Raw genomic sequence first — 20,927 nt, forward strand, 5'->3', positions numbered from 1 at the left:
TGAAGAAGATGTCTACATGGACCTTCACCCGCAGGGTTTGAGGTCAAAGGCAAGGAGCACCTAGTATGCAAGCCGATAAAGAGCTTGTATGGGTTGAAGCAAATTGGTACATAAAGTTTGATTCCTTTATGGCTCAAGGATACAAGAAGTCCGCTTAAGGATTGTGTGTTTGTTCGAGATTTCTACTTGGGATTTCATTGGCTATTACTTTGTATGTGGATGATATGTCGATACCCCAAACATCAACAAGATATCCAAGCTAAAAGAAAGACTCGAGTAAGTCCTTTGAGATGAAGGATTTGGGTCAAAGCAAAGCAGATACTTGGGATGCGGATCACCGCGGATGAAAAGAGTGGAAGTTGTGGCTTTCTCAAGAAAGCTACATTGGTAGCGTGTTAAGATATTCAACATGGATCAAAGCGAAACCTCGGTTGTCCGCTTGGTGGCTAGTTCCACATGACCAAAGAGATGTGTCCTAAAATGAGCATGAGCAGAGTCGATGGAAAAGATTCCTTATGCATCCGCAGCCGGGCGCTTTGATGTATGCCATGGTGTGTACTAGACCGGATATTGCTTTTCGCCGTTGGGGTTATAAGCATTTCACAAACCGGGGTAAGAGCATCGGAAGGTGTTAAGTGGATATTGAGATATCTCAAAGGCACTTCCAAATCGTGGTTTGTGTTTTGGTGGAAGTAAGCCCTTACTTGGAAGGCTACACCGATGCATTGGCGGTGATGTTGACTTTGAAGTCCACCTCCTGTTATCCGTTTTGCGGGGACAAGTTTCTTGGCAATCTAAGTTGCAAAAGTGTTTGCTCTCTCCACTGCACAACATTGCAAAAAAAGAGTTGCTATGGATGAAGAGGTTCTTCTCCGAACCAGGGCTAAAGCGTAAACAAATTTGTAGTTCTATTTTATACCGAGCTTCATCCACTTGAGCAAGAACCGAAGTTTTCATTCTAGATCCAAGCACATACACGCGTTATCATTGATTAGAGAAGTACTTTCGAAGACAAACATTTGTGTATCGAGAAGATCCATACCGAACCTGAACGGGTCTGATATGATGACCAAAGTCTTACCGAAGGTAAGTTTGATGTTTGTTGCTATTGCGGAATGGCAACCACTCCTCCCCGCTGATTTGACAATTGCATGGAGGTATCCCCCCTCACCGCTCGAGGGGAGATTGTCGAGTTATCCCTCACATAAGGAGAGAAAAAACAGAGTCGAGAGAAACGGGCTGGGGCGTCTATCTAGATAGCCAGATGGGGCTGACTTCGCTTTGAGTTCCATGGATAGTCCACCTATAGGGCGACCTTAGAACATTGAAGCATTCAGTCAAAAGAGGCAACATGATTTTCGTATTTGCTTCAAGATTCGCCAAATTTGGTTTTGGAGATAAAAAAAACCAAAAATCAAGGTTTTGGAAAACCTAACCTAACAAGTCGAAGGATTGGAATCCGCACTAAAACAAAGAGAGAGAACCTTTACAGAGATACAACCCTCGTGAAAGAGATAAGAGTGATCTAGTAAGGTGAGAGAGTCAGGAGAGATTGTAATCTTCCTTCCCACTTTAAATTTTGGAAGTAGGCATCATTGACCACGGTAAAATCTTTGTGTTTGGTTTGCTTTTACTTTAACTTTTAATTATTATCCAAATAGTTGTTTTAGCGACATGTTAGTATAGATTTAGTTGATATTTAGATTTTGTCCGGAGTTGAATTGTGTTCAAATACAAGTTATCTGTGTAGTGGGGAATCGATTGGTATTGATATAATCCCCAACAATATTATGGAAATAATAGAGGATTACACCAACTGTACTATACATATCAACCACTTGTAGTCAAGTGTACATAGTCGTTGTTGCTAAAGAAAAGAACAATTAGCTGTATGATTTAATAGAAAAAACATATGGATTTCTGGTCCAAACAATTAGCTGACTTCGTTATAGAATTTGTACAATTAGACTAGGCCACATTTGTCTAGTAAAACGAAGTTTGCACTTTCAGGCTCATTGTTTAACTCTGCTATGCATGTGTTCCCTCTTGCTCTGCTATGCATGTGTTCCCTCTTGTACTACCACCAGGGCTTGCTGTGGCTGTTGGCTCTGTTCATCTTCTACTCCCACTTCTACAACTTTTTCTGCTGACTTTTGGCGATGGTATCGCAGTATCACTGTAGAAATAAATGCTGCAAGAGAATTACATTAAAGTTAACATTGAACAACAGTTTTCTGCACTGTCGTTAGAGACATTTTCAGTTGATTTTAAAATTATGTTTATAGTCTTGGGCTCAGATCATACAATTGTGTAGGCATATAACTCTATAAGGTCTAGGTTACTTCCTTAATGAAGTATACACACTTTTACATATGCGTCAGTAAATACTTTTACCACACTGCATCACAGGAGTGTTCTTTTTGTTATACCCTAATTATTGGGCTCAGATCACACAATTTGTATGCTACGATTCGTCTGAAGATATCGATGTAACATCTTGGACGCCTACTTTGTTTTCTCAGGTATATATATAAAAAATAGTCCCATTAATTAGCGACCTTAAATTGTTTTCTTATGGACTACCTGTTCAGCTGATGTAAAAAGACGCCAATATGCAAGTTCTGTCTAATATTAGATATTCTAGACAATGTTTCAATTCTTTTGATATGGCTAGACATATATATACATAGGAAGATACATTGGAATCAGATCTAAGTCACATGCTTTTGTTGAAGATATAGTGGAGTTTTCTTATTTTAACAAGAAGATAGAATACATGTTGCCACCCCCCACCCATAATTGTAGTAGGCTATACGAAGATGTGACAGTAACTCAAATGCAAGAGGTACATGAACTACGATGAACACATTTGGGAATAGGCCAATATAGACATAGTCTCTAATGTAGGAAGCAGTGGCGAGATATCATATGTTGATGAACCCAATATTTTCATACTGCTGGATATTAATGAACAGAAAGCTCAACAATAAACATAGTATGTAACTCTTAGGTAGTGCATTCTCATCAATACATACCGAAAATGAAAAACAAAAACAAACCTGTAAAAATCCGTGTCTTTACACTAGATAAATTCCAAAATACTGTAGCAGCTGATGCTGCAATAATCTTCTTATGAGAACAGGCTCCCCATGCTTCGCAGACCGAAGTTTTCAAGTATTCAACTGGTTACCGAAACAACAAAAACACAGTTGCATATGTTAGACAGACAAACCCCATATATCAAATACATGTGCTAACCCATTAAAACCAAATCATATATTTACCGTGCCTACTTATCTGCACCGAGTAACAACGGTAAAGCCTGGGGACAGTGAAGCTGATGAAAAATCCTGTTGAAATGTACACAAACCATCAGAAATTTTCCTCGTGGACTTCAAATTTGATAGAAAAGCACCATTTCACAATTTTAAATATGTCAGACCTACAAAATTTTGTTCTTACCAATTGCACAAAGCCTCCATAGGGTAATAAGGTGGCCGTATTCGGCTCCAAAGAGGAGAAAGGGTGCCAGCTGCAACAGAAAATATGTCAGCTCTATCTAAACAATCAAAACCCTTTAAAAGAAGAAGGTAGGGATATACTTTGAGAGTTGTAGACGGATCACCAGAGAAGATCTCTCTTGTTTTCGCAATTACAAGATTCACCGCCGAAGGAATACTCGAGCCAACCTAGCAATGTCTCCTTCCTTCAGCTTGAAATCAACTTTAGGGTCATCCTTATTTCTGTAAATTTCACCAGTTCTTTAACTAACTAAGGAAATAGAGGCACACAATACACAATGTAGGAGGAAACAGAATGCTACCTTTTAGAGAATGTGTTATAAAAAAACGACACAGCCAGAAATACTAAGCCCATTTGAGATATCATTGAAAAGATGCTGCAAATGAAACAGAAGTACTCAATACCGAAATCAAAGCACGAAAACACATTGAATTGAACAAACAAGGCAACTTACTAACCTCCATCTTAAGCCATTTGTAAAACAAGTAGACAAGAAACATAATAAACCTAATCCAAACCAAAGGGCCGATTTTGCAACATCCTTCCACATAATCAAATCAGAAACTAGCTGCCTCATAGTATCTAGACTACTTTCATCATCATCGTGCGTTTCTACACACCCAAAACAAAATAACCCAAATCATTCATTAATCTATCAAAATAAACAAAAAAAAAAAAGACTAAAACCCAATACAAGAAAAATGATCAAAAGAAAAATGGGGAGAGTTAAAAACATACTTGGAGATAAACTTGAAGGAGGAACACTCGATTTCTCCTTACGCGGTCTAGTAGTCTGTCGTCTCTTTCTTGGCTTAACATTCTCATCACCCAAAACAACTAATAACTCCCTCTCTTCTTTACTTTCTTGATCCAACCTCCTTCTCGACCTTCGAGTACTTCTTGGTGATGCACATCCCATTACCCCCATAGGCGAAGCTCTACTTTTACACCGTCTTCTTGGAACAACTAAATCAACTGGTTCTTCTACCATTTCAGGCCTTTCAATAAGTCTAGTTCTTGATCTTTTCTGTGGTGAAGGTGAAAGGAGTAGAAACTCTTTAAGGGGCAGTTTTGTTATTGTTAAAGAAGGTGTTTCATCAAGGTTATCGTTTCGAGATAGACGAGAAGCGGATTTGGATGGAAGACGGGGTGAAGATCGATGAGAAAGAGGTGTTGAATCCATTGTTGAGTGAAGAAGAATGAGTTGGGGGTTTTGAGAGAAGGAAAAAGTTTTAGGGTTTTGAGTAGTAGCCGTTAAAGAGAAGACTTTTTTTTTTTTTTTTTTGAAATGGACGGTGGAGATGGTGGGGATAATGGGGACAACCAACGGCTATTATCAGAAACTTTTTGTTTGGTTCCGTTTTAAACTCGTCACATCACATAGCTGGAAAATGTTGCGATATATTGAGATTTTTGTGAAATTTTGAAGATCTAGCACGAGACTTTGTAGTGTCGGCATATTGGTTTGTGTATGGACTTCTGAGTGACTCGGCCAAATCTTGTTCACTTATGTCACTTACGAGATTGAAAATTTGAAATTACATTTGAGCAGATTCTATTTTAATTGCAGGTCACCATCATGATGGAGTGGAACCTAATTAAGAGACATTTCCTACTTATCCAAATCATGGTACCACTGTGATCCTGACAATAGGATTGCAATGTAAATAAATTCAGTTGAAGTATAGATTCTTAGAAGGTGTCGTACGTCCACAGTCCACACTCCACAGAGCATCTACGGATAAAATTTCATGCTTCCTACATGAATATGCATTGCTCAAGTTCTTGCTGTGGTAATTTTGTACTTTCTTTTCACTAATTTATCCAAAAGTAAAAATGAAATCTCTCAAAAAGGATGAATGAAGCTGAGACAATGTGTAAAGGTGGCTGCATACATTTTTCATGGTGGCAGATGATCACATGAAATATATGCAGACAGCATTAACATGTGCAGTAGTATCCATGAGTTCAGAAGAAAAGGTACTATAGCAGCTTTGAGTGAAAGGGAGTATTGGTGTGGGGGAGTGGGGAAAAAGTGGGTGGGTGGATGTGATTATGGGTTGAGCTATCCAAATCGCCACTTTGTTGTAAAATCATGACTCAGAGTGCTTGCACAATTATTTGTTTCATTTACACTGTTTCATACCATTAAATTAGTTGAATGGAATGAAGACATGGAGGCGCAGGTCTCTCTAAAGTCTAAATCTAACCCAACTGGGGAGGGAACAAGGTAGGGACTACTTTTTTCTTTGACACAGTTGCACTAGCTAGTGAAAAAAGCAAATCAACAGGACGGACAAGTCTTGATGGCCAACTGGCAAGGTCAAATAAAAGAAACACAATTGTGCAGGAGAGTCCATATTTTTGCAGGTTCCTTATCATCTTCATGTCAAATGTCTAGCTTGCAAGGTTGTTATACTTCGGCTCAACCATTTGTTAACCTTCACAACAAAAGTCAGCAGATTGTCGTAATTTAAGCAAAGGCAAATTGAGTTTGTGGAAAAGATGTTTAAATCTGAAATGGTTAGGCCCCGTTTGACTTCGCTGGATATTTGCTTTTCCTGCTTAGTACCAACAGAATGGTTCAAAATCAATATATATGCAGCTATTCCAAAAATCCCAAATGCAGCTATTACACTGCTCCAGTTCACTGGCCTTAGATCATAAATCAAACTAGTATTAAGTTATGCAGTTCTGCTAGGTGAAGATGCATTCATTTAATGAACGTCATGAGATAAACCAACTTTTGAGCTACTCAATGGTGCAATTGCGCATTATTTGCACCATGAATCCTCGACACCATAAATTACATTGGCCCTGCTTGGTGTAAAGCAAAATATTATAGAAGGAATCCTAAGTTACGTTAGGAATCCTCAGGATGCAATGTTGTCCGGAACCACCCTGCCACTACTAAACTAACACATTCGCCATTTGTAGACGAGTAGTAAGGCCTCCTACCAACACAAAAGAGACCCCTCGGCAACACTGACTTCAACAAAGCTAGCCCAGAATTGCTATTCAGAAATACAAAAGCAAAAAAGAGACCCACCCCCTCGGCAACAGTCTTCAACAAAGCCAACCCAGAATTGCTATTCAAAAATAGAAAAGCAAAAAATGTTTTTTGGTTCTTTTGACTTGGTCCAGTTTAGCTAATCGATATGTTAGCATTGTGATCTTTTTGAACAAGTATCTCACTTAACTAATTCGCATTTGATCAAAGTTGTACCATAAAATGTACATAACAAACTTTAAATACACTTGATTTCCTGAGAGATTAAACACCATGAAACGCAAAGCAAGAACACCTATCTTTTATAAATTAACAGTACATAATAAAATTAAGATTGCAAACTACTCACATACATGTAAAACTCAAAGCATTCTCTTGTTGTATAATTAACTCATATACCAAATTTAGGGTGAAAATTCGTCCTGGTTCTCTTCCTGATTCTGTTCCCCTTGATACTGTGACTGTCCCATGGAGTTATTGACCTCATACGTGTTCTCTTTGTTACCATAGCTGTATTTGTTCCATGAATCTATGCCTTGAGACGGTTTGAATCCATTGTAGCTCCTGCTCACGGGCTGGTACTCGTTAAGATAAGAATTCTCATTATTAACATTGTAAAAATACCTTCCGTTTTCCATGAACCTCGTGTCACTGAGGCCTTCTTGCATTTTGTTGGACAAGCTGTCTTCTCTGTAGTTTTTGTTGTAGTTTGCATTCTCTGGGAAGCTTGTGTCACTTGTGCTGTATTGCTTGGTCTCAAGACCGTTGTTGTTGTTGAAGTTACCATTGTCCAAGAATCTGGAATCACTCATGCTGAATTCCTTGGTCTTGTAGCCATTATTGCCACTCTCTGGTAAACTTGTGTCACTCATGCCGTATTCCTTGGTTGCATAACCATTGTTGTTGTTCGTGTTGTCATTGTTCATGAATCTTGTGTCACTCATGCCGAATTGCTTGGTCTTGTAACTTTTGTCGCCATTCTCTGGGATGCTAGTGTCACTCATGCCATATTGCTGTGCTTCATAACCATTGTTGTTGTTGTTGTTCATGTTGACACTGTCCATGAATCGTGTGTCACTCATGCCGTATTGTTTGGTCTTGTAACTTTTTCCGCCATTCTCTGGGATGCTAGCGTCACTCATGCCATATTGCTGTGCTTCATAACCATTGTTGTTGTTGTTGTTCATGTTGCCATTGTCCATGAATCGTGTGTCACTCATGCCGTATTGTTTGGTCTTGTAACTTTTTCCGCCATTCTCTGGGATGCTAGTGTCACTCATGCCATATTGCTTTGTTTCATAACCATTGTTGTTGTTGTTCATGTTGCCATTGTCCATGAATCTTGTGTCACTCATTCCGAATTTTTTGGTCTCATAACCATAGTTGCCGCTGTTACCATTGCTATAGCCCCTGTTAACCACTCTGTCATCTGGCATGTTCGCATAAGTATTCTCTTGGGTACTTCCAGTGGTGGTGGAAGGAAACTGGTTTGAATTATGACCATAGAGGCCATAGCCATTAGTGGTTTGCTGAGTGTCCACCTCTTGCTTAACTGAAGGAATTAGCTCCTGAGGGATTTCAGTCTGCTCGGACTTATCCTTTGTGGTGGTGTTGGTAGTGGTTGAGTTGGTGAGATTGTTAGTACTCGTTGTAGTGGCAATGTTGGTAGGGTTAGTACTAGTGACTGGGACAGTGTTGGTTTTTTGGTAGTGATTGAACTTACTGAAGAACTGGCTTTCTCTTGCATGCATTTGGGTTGAAGAGAACAGGAAAATGAGAAAACAGAAAGAAAGATGTTTTGCAGGGAGAGCCATAAGTGTGAGTAGAGGCAGAGGATGGTCTTGGTTGTACTAGACTTCTAGTGCATTAGGAAAAGATTGGTGATCCAACTCCTTAAATAGATCTCTCTCCCAATCTCTCTGTCTCAAATCTCGATGGAGAATGGCTGATTAGTTACCAAAACATAAAGAAAATGGGCAATGGTCCCATATAGTAGGCCACTTCAAGGAATAAAGGGTAATGACTGGTTTTGTGCATTAAACTTAATTATGACAAAGTAAGCTCTATGAAAATTTTATCTTATATATTAATAGCTATCCTGTAGTGTGCCTCATGATGCCTCATGATTTTGTCACAATAATACCTTGAAGGGTTGAACAACTTTAACATTATTTACAAAGGATTTATTATTTATTTTTATTTTTTTAACTTAGCTAATGCTTCAGGATCGTGTAACAACCACTACTTGCCTACTTAGCGCGTCACAATAGGAAGTACAGAAATCCCAATTCCACCACTCTAAATTGAACGAAAAAGTTATAAGTAAACAAACTCCTAATTTTTTTTTGTGAAATGCAGTCTAAAGTCAGGGTTGATTAAGATGTGGTAAGCTACAACTCAAGGGAGTTCAGGGAATTCAGGTATGCAAATCTTCCAACAGACTGGCCTTGCAATTATGCGTGACTTGAGGAAGTTGGTATTGAGATGATGACCTTAGTGCACGCAACATGTGCTTTCTTTTGAGTTTGTCTATCATGAGGACCATCACCTAATACTAGTTTCTCAAAATGGTCTGAAGTGGTTATTGATCAGTTGACCTTTTTCACCTCTTGTTAGGTAACAACAATATGAAATCAAGAAAGTAACCCCTTCCCTCTTTTAGTCCCACTCCTTAGCAGTGAGCCAGTGAGTGGTTGATACTTGGTAGGGTCAAATTGCATGCAGATCTTAGGGCTAGAGGTTGAAAATACAGTCATTTTGATAAACACTTAACAACCTGTTTGAACTTCGGCTGAAGTCCATTTATCTAATCTTAACAAAATTAGATTGGATCTTGACATCTTGCTAATAGTCCTTCGCTGATGGAAAGGAGAAATAAGTCCAGATAATAACCTCAGTATCTCACTAAAGCTTAAATTTTGCAAAACTTAGCTAACTTATGTCTTTAAGTTCCCTCTTAGTTCACAAGCTGTAAACATGAGTAGATGACTATAAGAATATGAAAATTGCTAGTGTCCTGCCCCTTTAAAGGGGTAGGACCATTCTTCTCCCTAAGTGACAAAAGATATTGACCTCACACCGATTATTTATGGTCTTTTTTCCCATGCCAAAATTACCCCTGCATAATAAAAAAAATAACTCAAACTAATGCCATTCTGTCTTCATGCGGGGAAAAATGGTCCTACCCTTTAAAGGGCCAGGACGCCTAGCAATTCTTCTCATGAGGATATCTGGCTTTTGCTCTTTACTAAGTCACTGAAGTCGCTAATAGAAGGTTATATCCTTTGTCAACATCACATGAAAGTTAGTCAACCTAAGAAATGCTTAATCAATAAGGGCACTTTCTTATTCCTTTGCTAATGGAACTTGCTTTTGGCGTGATGTGTGCAGCGACTGTTGCTGCTCTAAATGGTGGTCGGTTGGGAGGGAAAAAGGCCAGTCACCTTTGTTCACAAGCTCTACAAAATGTTGGCAATTAGCTACTTAGGCATTTAGCTTTTCGACAATAAGTTCAGATTGTTGGAATGACACTGGTTTTTGTTACAATCTAGGTGAAGAATTTTAACAAGAATGGCTGAAGAAATTAGCGTAGCAAATGCATGTTAATATGATCTATATGTAAAGCTTCACCTTTTTTTTTTTACCTTTCCTTTAGCAAAAGTGTCTGTAATTCCACTGACAGTCTTAGAAGATGAAATGGACATATCTGAAAGTAAAACATTCTTCATCTGCACCGAGTTTCTTTCTAACCCTCCCTTGACCTAACAGCATTTTCTATGAGATGTTTGAGCACGCGACAAATGCACACAGGACGGATAACTCGGAATTTTCAGACTAAATTGCAAGCTTACAGGAGCGTGATTGTGTGTTGGTCCACAGTTGACCTGATGCAATATGCAGTGAGGGAAAATTTTCATAACGCAATTACAAAAATTGACTGGCGAAATATGTAGCTTCAAGTAACATTCAGATCTCCCAAAAAAAAAAAAAAATGGAAGAATCATCCCAAAAAAAATTTCCATAAAATATACCAAAAAGATTCAAGTGCATTCTTACATGACCTATCTGTAGCTCTAGCCACCTTTTTTCTTCTACTTTTTTTTCATCCTCTTCTCTATAGGATAGATAGAGGGGCTTTTCTTTCATTTGCTGAAATAGCACAAAAGCATCATCCAAGCGACCCATAATGGAAAGAGAATCATAGCAGAAGCCTGAAACACAAATTAAGAATATGTACTCTTTTCTGAACAGCATATATGGAAATGATGCAGAAAAAGGTAAAGATCGGTAATAGTAAAAGTACCACAAAAAATATCACTTCTTGGTTGGCAAAAGCAGTAGTAAATAAGTTCCTTTCCATCGCCTGTTTGACAATTCCTTGCAGCTACAAAGAGAAAAAATATCCAAAATTGCACTCCTCAGATATCCTTGCAAGATAATTGGAACTGCACTTAACCAGTAAAGAAACTACACGACTTACATGACTCGATGAAATCACATCAATATGGGTTATATAGCAATCTTGATGTGGCATCATTCATAGTGGAATCACATCAATACCAACTTATTTCACAATATAGTTTGTGACGGATGATCACTAAAAATATATAGGAAATTCCTGTATTCCGTGACTCCGCGTGCTACATTGTTTTATGTGCCTATGAGAAAGTCAGAATTAGGAATTCTTGACGTCTCATTTGCCTGAACTTGATTTGATAAAAAGAGTACCACATTCATGCACCAACTACCCTATGTGAATAATGATCTTTTGCTGATCTGCGTTTGAGATATAGTTGACAGCCATCCAGCATTTTATCCCAAAAAGAAATATTCAATCAATTGGAACTGAACTTACAATATGACCTTTTCAGAGGGATCATCAGAAAACTTGGCCGGAAATTATCAAGATTGGATTATATTAAGTTAAACTTTGGAAGGGTTCGAACCAAGAGAGCTTACACACATTGTACCAATGAAGGTTATTATTTACTTAGGAGTTACAGAAAAGAAAATGAAATATTAAATGCTGTGAATCTATTACATCATATAGTGGTTAATTACTTTCATTTTCGACAAACACTTGAAAAGAAAAGGACAGGTTCCCTTGTTTGCGTTGTAACCTCAAAGTGGATCACAAGTTGATAAGCGTTAGGAAAAAACATAAATAACCATGAACTCGATGCTTTATATTCACAACATACATGACACTTAATTGAGCAGAGCCATTGTATCTCTCGTATTTTTGTATTTTTTCTAACTTCTATAATTATTGAGAAGTTTGACATGAAGGAGATGCAAAATGGAAAATGCAAAACGTTTGCAAGGAAGGACTAGGGCTGGTCATCGAGCTACTCGTGTCGAGCACTAGGGTGCTCAAGCTCGGCTCGTGTATCTCTCGAGTCGAAGCGAAGTTCGAAACTTTATTTCAGGCTCAAGTGCGACTCATCGAGTATTCGAGTAGCTCAATGAGTCTAGATTCCTATTCTTCTAGACTACAAATTTGAATTCGATCATAGGCTCTAGAGTTTGTTTTGACTTGTATTATGTATAGGCTCGACTTCAACCACAAACTAGAGATAATTGAGCACAAATAGACTCTAAATTTTACCTCAAGACCAAAATAACTTGTTAAACTCATCTAAATAAAATACTAAAATGCAACTACAATTCACTAATACCACAATAACCACTATCAAACAACTATTTCAAGGTGTGCACATTATAAATACAATCAATATGTGTTGAGTAATTATAATCCAACACACTAACATAAATAATTATACCAAATAAGTGTTAACATAACTATGTAAAGTGTGAACTGCACGAACGTCTCGAGTTCGAGCTTGAGTTTTAAAATGTGCTCAAACTCGACTCATATTATTGAATGAGCGAGTTTGAGTTGAGCCTTCGACGAGCCGAGCTCGAGTTACTCACAAACAGCTCGACTCAATGACCAGCGAAGAAGGGTTATGGTTGGAAATGATATTAGGCAATCCTTGTTTCCTTTGGGAATTTAACTTTCAATAACACCACGAAATAATTTGAATAAACTGTTCAATATAGTAGTAAAATTATGTTATTGCTAATGAAGAAGAAAGTTTAGAGAGAAAAGAGAGTATGGCTTAATTAGTTTCGGCCTTCATTCCAATTCTTATATAAGAAAATAGTCTGTTCACAATATGGAAAACCTTTAAAAAATTATTCTGTAGTGGGGGCCCCTTAATCCCCATGACCTGGGGGACACTTCCCCACCGCCCGGGTGGGCGAAATGTCCCACCTATCTAATGACTTGCACAGAACCATCAACAGTGATTAGTTAATTTACAAATTGAGAATGCTTAAACAACAATGGTGGCAGGGCAATAAGCCAATAACTGATAAGTACTACTTCAATCTATAAGGATGGATGCTTGACAATATTACATAGTCAAGTAGAGAAAAATTGTTGACTATAGGACAAACAAGTTCCAGTAAATTATTGACTATAGCCATGAACAAATTGTGGAAGTGTAAGAGTTGTTCTTTTAATAGGTGAAGTATTTAGGGCCAGTCAATTGAGATGAGTATGGGCAAGGTAGAGCACAATTAACAGATATATGTCAGACAACTGATTTAAAAGAGCAGACAATAACTGAAAGATAACATCAGGAGTAATCTGTAGATACTCTGCACTTGCTTTGTTAAACAAGGACAATAATGGAAAGATAACTAGTTAATGGGAACATATTGCACACCTCATGATGACGCATTTTTACTGCTGATAAGGGTTTGCTCAGTTGATGGAGAACTTGAGAAACATAGGAAACAGAGTCTTTACTGGGCAGATGTGGCTCTAAAACCCCAACATATCTTAGGAGATGCTGTCCAGAAATGTCCTTGATGAACTGTGACACAATTGTAATCATTAGTACTTGTTGGACCCTCAATTAAGGAGGGAAAGTATAGAAACACTTGGAAATTTGGAATGATTTACAGCACGAGAAATTGCATATACATATATCATTATGCATAGTAGTACAAACTCAATGTTATATCTCCCTTCCACATACTTTTCAGAATTTCGAAGTCAAAGGATTCTAGTATGAAATGTAGAATGATGTCTAAAGTAAGAAATATGTCATCTAAAGTGATACACAAAATCAACATTACCTTCAAGAATTTGCATCTGGTAAAAGCTGCTCTCCTTTTAGCTCTTAAAGTTCTCATCTGGTCACAAAAGAAGAAAGGAAATTAAATATATGCTCAGATATAATAAATACCTATTTCTTGGACTAACTATTTGATGACACAACACAAGCTGGTTTCAATGAGGTAATACTTCTGTGAGTTTAAATGCGTGGTCAAGTTGCCGAATCTGGATCCATTGTTCTGTAATAATATCCTCCATCTGGTAGTCAAGGAAAAAACAGAGAGCAGTATCACTGTGTGGGCTCTTCTTAATATAGTCTAAAGAATTAATAGAGGACAATTCTACAGAGACAGAAGAACATCATGCAAGGTCAATCTCAATTAGCATATCAGCTCAAATAAAGTCTAATAAAAATATAATAAGACTGTAGAATCCTGATATTTATTGTTTATACATTGTGATGAAGTTCAAGATGGAAATACGAAAAAAATGTACTATATGGCATATTGTAAGACAAATACAACAAGAATAATAAAAATTTCCACAGTACTAGTTTATCAAAAACGATGCAGTTGAATCGGGATTGATTGATGATTAATCACTAACCATGCGGGGGCAGATATACTAATTAGTGATTAATTGTTATTGGACTGGACACCTAATAGGTAATCGGTACTAATCGGCATAATTGGGACTTATAGGAGTTAATCAGTGATTGACTAGTGAGAGGCAAAGGCTATCGACTTCGACTTTTGAGTAATTGAAACCACACATCTACCAATAAACCATTGCCCTGCTACTGCTAGCTAGCCAGTATAATCACCCCAAACTTGTGGTAATTCTAAATAACCGAGAAACTGTTGAAGACTATAGAAATTTACCCAGTTTTAACCAAATTGAAAGTCGAACACAATGTGAAATAATTGTTTTTAATATTTGAGTAGCAGAAAGCAGTTCTTCATGTTTTAAGTATTTGTGAATTTACTCCCCTTCAGACAAACTCCACAAAGAACCTTTGAGTGCAAGGAATCGGTACTCAAAATTGTCTACCTTGTCTCCAAACCCTCTAGAATTCCTCTTTTAGACTCATTTAGGATTTCCATAAAATCTTCTTCAAAAAGGGTCTCATGTAAGTGCTAAAGTAAAAGGCTTCGGGTCCAGATAATATGTTGTTAATAATACCAATGTATTACTTGAAGGATGGTTCGTACTCTGATTGTCGGCATCCTAGCAAGTGCCAAGTTATTTGATGATCAAACTAGCTGTAAACATTCCACCGTATGAAATGAAAACGATCAGCCTCACCAGGTACTGATACAACATGCCCATATTTTATACAACTACACATGCCTTGACTAAATATATTGGCCAAGATAAAATTGTGCTGCCTACTATAATACATTGAAAATGAAATCAAGTAATGGTGAACTTCAACAATATAGATACCTTTCGAACTTTTGAAGTAATGGTTTGGATTTTTCTGTTGGCTTCTTGAGCTTGAGATTCTAAATTGTGAATATCAAAGTTGTTCTTCCTTGATGCAGCCCAAAGAAGTCTCACCTACGCATCCTTTTCTTAATTTGTCAAATTTGATTTGAAGTCAAAATCAATGGAAACTAAAGCTTATAATGGACAAGAGAAGACACATATTGAAAAGTTCAGGAGAATTGGAGACCTCTTCTTCTAGTGCGCTAATCCTTTCCTCAGTATATTTTGAGCCAACCTGTAATTTATGCAACTGTTATTATGTCACATAGAGATAGACTAAGTGACTAACTACAATGTCACCATTCATAAAGAAGATTTAATGGAATGCTAGATAATAATGACTGATTTGGTATAATCTGATCTTGAAGTTTAAATTAAAGTTGAAATACTAAGGTGTTATATAATTCTTTCTCTTCTGTACAAGAAGTTGAATAATTATTTTAAATTACATACTATGGGTTTTTGAGTTGTCTGGCAAGGGAGGGCGAAAAAACGGAAGAAGTAGAAGATAAGTACAAGAAGAATAATTTCAACTTTGTTCCTCATCTGGACCTCAAAGGAGCTTTATACGTTTCCAACCATAAAGCACAAAGATAGCAAAATGGATCAAATCTCACAGACAAAACAACGATAGAAGATAAGCACACAGAATCTATGCAGTCAAAGGTGCAGGCGCTAACTAGGTAATGACCTTTAGTTTGGTTGAAAGTATTACAAAGTTTACAACAACTAGAGTCCACAATGATGTAAATACCACTTTAGGTAATGGACCTTGATGCAAAAAGAACAGTACCACGTCCATGGCTTTAATAGCTACCTAGATCGCCTTGTCCTACATGGAGCACTCTGTCTCTCTTCCCTTCCTCCTCAGCTTTATCCATGGTGGTTATAAGAAATTAGGGTCAAAGATGATTGAGACTGGACCTTTACGGATTCTCTTCCCAAAATGTCAAATTCATCAGTTCATCTTCATATTACTAACCACATAACAGTATGTACAACAGACTACAGAATTCATAATGTCCTAATGTCCTAATTCTGTATATAGACCTATACGCTACAGAAGATACATACTTTATGATTAGAATATGAAAAGGACAGTAAGGAACTATATAATCAGTAACATAGTTTTTACAGTTTCACATCACGCACTTAACAACCACAAATATTTGTTGCCATAGAAATTGTAAGGAGTTTTAGTATCTTATATTAGAAAACCAACCTTCATGTTGGCCAGAACAGTGTGTAGGAAATCTATTTTATGTGTCATCCCCTCAATCAGCTTCTCCTTTTCTCTAAGATAATGAAACTTGATATCTAAGCTTTGGATACTCTGCTCCAGTATAATCTCTGCAACCACATTCAGCACATATACAAACTATCAAAAGTTTACCACAAAAAAAAAACCTTGATTATGCTGCAAACAGAAAACAAGTATCATATTTTGTAAACCCTATGGTTCTGAATAAGAATGTGTTTAAGTACTCAATTAGACATTGAAGAACAAACAAGAACCACCTACTTGATCTGAAGCTTTAAAAAACTTTCATTTGGAATCAACTCAAAAGAGTTATTAAAAAAAATAAAGTTTTGGAAATTATCTGAATTAACTTTTTTTACAAAAAATTGCATAGATGTATGAATTTAATACAAAAGTTTGTCTTGTAATCCTTGTCTATTGAATTATTACAAAGAGTATAAAGCTTAGTATACTTGATGACATAACTTATCCAACTTTTGAAAAGCGCACATCAAACAAGACACATTGTATCTAGATTTCCAAAGATCAGAAATGTGAAGACAGAGAAACAAGCATTGCTTCGAGAGAGAAAACATTTCAAACTTGACATATATATTTCTTACAACTTAATAAATTAAACATTACACTTATTTTTCAACTTCAATAACCATTAAAAATTCACAGTGCTACACAAATGACAGGACAATCCCCAAGTAGTGTAAAGTACACTAATTACTATGAGGCACAAACTCGAGGAGTTCCTTAGAGCGATCCCAAGGCTTAACGAAAACAACTGCATCAAATATCTTGGGCATCTCATTCTTCGGTATGCTTAACCTTGAGGTAGTACTTATATCCTGCAACTACTTGCATTTGACCTTCCACAACCTCCAAGAACTTAACAATCATTTCATTTCCTTTCTCTTTTTGAATTTTAACATTATATTCTTCCACTGAAAACTTCCCAAGTTCTTGCACTTCTTTATTCTTCTTCACATCCTCAATCTCCATTCTATTACCTACTTTCCCACCTCCCATCGACAAACACGAACAAACCAACCCAAATAAAACCAAAAAAACCAATACACTCTTCATGATTACTATACAAGAGCTCAAAAAACTTTACTTTAAACAAAATGATGACATGGTTTTACTTATAAATAGCTAAACTTGTACATAATACAAGAATTTCGACAAGTAAAATTTAATAAAACATGAAAAGCATGATGCATTACGTGTTGGGTATATTTTATTCAACGTAATTAACTAAAATAAATCTTCTTTCATTAAAAAAAGTTACCTAAATGAGATATTTTCAGCTTCATTTGGTGCATTTCGCATGTTAAATTGCTGCTCTTGGAATTGCGAACCGAATGAGATTGTTCACTGTGAGAAACTGTGAATAACGTGGTGATCATCATCAGAAGAAGAGAAGATGCAGTGAGAATGTTAAAAAGAGATGATGCCATTTTTTTTCCCTTCTCCATTCAAAATCTCAACTCAATACTAAAATGCCAACTCTTGAAATCTCGGTATATATGAAATGTCGACACTGCAAAATCTCAGTAATTACTGGTGTGTTGATGCGAAATTCGACATATATCGAAACATTGCAATATATAGAGATAATGAGATATTTCGTTCATATTTGTATGTGTTCAAAATCTCAGCTCAGAATTCATTTAGAAAGAAGATTGATTTATTCTGGTGTACGTAGTTAAGAACTAACAAATAATTTTAAGTATGTGTGTTTCCATGTTCCAGAATTTCCACTCCAGCATATCATTTGTGAATTTGACAGACGATGATATCCAAAGTAATCCCTCTGATCAATGATAGCAAAACAAATACCAAACGACCACAATTGCAAATTCTTTCCTTCTTTAACGTATAACTCATCGTGGCCGTGGTGGTGCAACAATGTGTATCAAGTTGAAACTCCCACATAATTTGCAACAAACAATAGTTGTAAAACTCATAATGTAGTGATTTTGATCTAGACCAAATAATATAACAGCCAGGGTATTGGTATACTTGTGCTTTTGTACATACATGAGTTTCTGAGTATGCAATTCAATACTGAACCACATGGCTTGTCTCAAATCTAGTAATCCAAGATTTAGCTGCAGCCTGACACAAATCAATCCACCATCAAAGCAATTCAAACTGGGAATACACATTGCTCACTAATCTATTCAGTGTTACTATCCATATAAATTTAGAATCACAGTTTGGTTTGATTTCTTTATTTCAATATTCCAGTTAAGATTGAAACAAGAAACGATTTGAACAAAAGAAAATGGTGCACTAAAGCAAGAAAAGAAACAGAAATGTCAGGAAAAAAAATCCTCTACATTAACAACCAATCTGCTGAAAGTTTACAAGAACGATACTCCAAAATTCACCAATGCAAGAAATCCCACACTTGAGACTTTTAGTATGTCCCAAATCGCATCACATATCAAGATATCATCATGTATACAACGTCTTCCAGAAAAAATAAATGAGTGAAACAACAAAGAATTATTTGACAATCATCTTCAAGATCAACAAGGAATCTGATCAATGAACCATCTGATTATACTAATTGGTAGCTTAATGAGAGACACCGCGAAATTCGCCAATCCAGCACAACAGCAACAGCATGGGCACAAGCAACTAATAACAGTCCTGTCATTAACAAAAACTTACATCAGTACTGTGAAAAAAAATCACGTTCAACCTTGAATGGTGAATCAAGAATCAGTACCATACATAACTACCAATCGATAAGAAACAAGAAAAAAAGGAGAAAGAAAAACTGACCCAAGAATCCATATGATGGCACCAAGAACAGAAATAATCAACGCAACAAGAGCAAAAGGAAGTCCAATCAAGAAACCCAATGGCCTGCAACCTCCTTCTTCAGTCATCTTTCTTTTCTCTTCTTCTGCTTCTTCTTAACAACTCACAACTTTGATCTCAATTCTCACAACAACAACCAACTAGTTTGGGGCTGTGTTTTTATTTATTTTTTCTCTTTGTTGGTTTGCAAGCGAAGAGACCAAGAAAATAGATCTTTCCTTGTTTAATAGAAAAACTTACAAAACTTACTAGCCTTGACGTGTATCTTGTACGCGGATTCTCATTCAAATTTCGGAAGAAAAAGTCGTTAAATTTCTTATTGGACCAAAACACCCTTGGAAATGGGTTGATTTTGGTAAGTAATTATTTTGTTGCGAACAAGATTATATGGGTAGTTTTGGTATGAGAGAGTCAATCTTATGGCCAATTTTGACTTTTATGGGCAGTTTTGGTTATCTGAGTATTATGACTTGTGGAGCTGTGGAGTTGAGAAACGTGTGTTAGGTTGTTGGGCAATAGTGGGCGAATCTTTCTATCTAAGGCACCTGGATAATGCGAGGAAGCATCGGCAGGCCTTCCTTGCTAGTTATCGATGGGAATACACAAGGCAAAGATAGGACATCACATCATTCTTACATTTCCAATTTCCCAGTATAAAAGATGACCCTACACAGAGAACCAAGCATAGATGGAACTAGGGCGCACCCAAAAATTTGTAAAAATCACATAATGTGATAGTAATTTCCTAGAAAAGTGGTAAGACTATAAGGATTTGTACCCCAAATATTTTACAGAAGCTCCACTACTGCACCTCCTACTTCAATTACTGAGTTGCATATACTCTTGCACTCCCAGACTTTGAATCCCGGTTCCGTCCCTAGAACTACGGTTGATTTTTTTTTTGCGTGAGTTGAACTACTTGAATGTACTTACGTATTGAGGGTTATAGACTTCTGGTTATTAACACTTTTTTTTTTTGGTAACTAACGATATATTATATATTAGGAAGTGGGCTTGTACAGGTGGGGGTGGTGCCTTTGTCTATACTTATAGCATCTACTATCCATAGAGGAGGATCTCCTTCCCATTGATAGGAGTCATTTAGCAGTATTGCTTTATGAGATAATATGTTAGCATGTCCGTTTATCACACGGTTACAAAAAGATATAGTAAAATGTACAAAATGTGAGCTCAAGGATCTGATATCCTTTATAATAAGCTCGGATTTTCATGCAAGATTAGATGTATGATTCTCCCAGTACGTAGCAATGGCCTGGGCGTCCGTCTCTATCTCTAGATGTGAAATCTGTCTAGCTATGGCCCATTGAGTGGCCATGAGTATACCTCTGCATTCTGCATCCTCTGCTGAGTTTGCATATCCTATCCCCCCGTTCCTACCGCTAAGAATGAACTGTACGAGTTCCGTAGTATAAAACCAATACCAAAACACTATGTCACAAAGGTAGGTTGCATCAATATTTAACTTTTGAGATAGGTCAGTTGGCAGTTTCCAGTGCGGTGGTTGGTTTGTGGGTGAGATGGTTTGGAGTTGAAGGATGGAGTTATCTGTGGGGTTGTTCATCCTGCCTTTTCCTTTATATTTTTTATAGGCTGAATTAGTTATCATTTTTGCTTGGAATTGGTTCGGTATTAATTTTTTAAACACCGCATTGCAACGAACTTTCCATATTGCC

General features: G+C 36.9%; 4 protein-coding genes across 6 annotated transcripts; all 4 read right to left on the reverse strand.

Moving 5' to 3' along the window:
• Positions 1-1,911: 1,911 nt before the first annotated feature.
• On the reverse strand, positions 1,912-4,824 carry LOC147476600 (reticulon-like protein B17). The gene is given in 9 exon segments (XM_086582796.1): positions 1,912-2,191; positions 3,060-3,182; positions 3,285-3,350; positions 3,463-3,532; positions 3,603-3,670; positions 3,673-3,743; positions 3,824-3,898; positions 3,981-4,134; positions 4,261-4,824. Coding segments are annotated over 9 exon segments (1,209 nt in total). The 5' UTR covers positions 4,706-4,824; the 3' UTR covers positions 1,912-2,054.
• Positions 4,825-6,713: 1,889 nt separating this feature from the next.
• LOC147476601 (uncharacterized) lies at positions 6,714-8,813 on the reverse strand. The gene has a single exon (XM_086583815.1). It carries the CDS (start codon positions 8,344-8,346, stop codon positions 6,937-6,939), a length of 1,410 nt encoding a protein of 469 aa, XP_086439941.1. The 5' UTR covers positions 8,347-8,813; the 3' UTR covers positions 6,714-6,936.
• A 1,294-nt stretch (positions 8,814-10,107) lies between these two features.
• On the reverse strand, positions 10,108-17,902 carry LOC147476602 (uncharacterized). 3 transcript variants are annotated; one of them, XR_015208192.1, is made up of 11 exons: positions 17,690-17,902; positions 16,372-16,499; positions 15,337-15,384; positions 15,108-15,221; positions 13,851-13,919; positions 13,682-13,738; positions 13,267-13,416; positions 10,836-10,916; positions 10,589-10,743; positions 10,384-10,416; positions 10,108-10,293 (listed from the first exon to the last, which is right to left on the reverse strand). XR_015208192.1 is itself a non-coding variant. In XM_086583284.1 (9 exons), the coding sequence occupies exons 1-9, from the start codon at positions 17,874-17,876 to the stop codon at positions 10,675-10,677; spliced, it is 903 nt and encodes a 300-aa protein (XP_086439410.1). In that variant the 5' UTR covers positions 17,877-17,902; the 3' UTR covers positions 10,533-10,674. The 3 variants fall into 3 exon arrangements, 1 of the variants encoding a protein (XP_086439410.1); XR_015208191.1 differs by having other exon boundaries at positions 10,108-10,416; XM_086583284.1 differs by lacking the exons at positions 10,108-10,293; positions 10,384-10,416 and having other exon boundaries at positions 10,533-10,743.
• Positions 17,903-18,720: 818 nt separating this feature from the next.
• LOC147476603 (signaling peptide TAXIMIN 2-like) lies at positions 18,721-19,441 on the reverse strand. The gene is made up of 2 exons (XM_086583285.1): positions 19,195-19,441; positions 18,721-19,059 (listed from the first exon to the last, which is right to left on the reverse strand). The coding sequence occupies exons 1-2, from the start codon at positions 19,299-19,301 to the stop codon at positions 18,936-18,938; spliced, it is 231 nt and encodes a 76-aa protein (XP_086439411.1). The 5' UTR covers positions 19,302-19,441; the 3' UTR covers positions 18,721-18,935.
• Between the last annotated feature and the right edge of the window lie 1,486 nt (positions 19,442-20,927).

The sequence above is a fragment of the Coptis chinensis genome, chromosome 9 (assembly GCF_015680905.1).
Source record: "Coptis chinensis isolate HL-2020 chromosome 9, ASM1568090v1, whole genome shotgun sequence".
In the NCBI taxonomy this organism is placed as follows: domain Eukaryota; kingdom Viridiplantae; phylum Streptophyta; class Magnoliopsida; order Ranunculales; family Ranunculaceae; genus Coptis; species Coptis chinensis.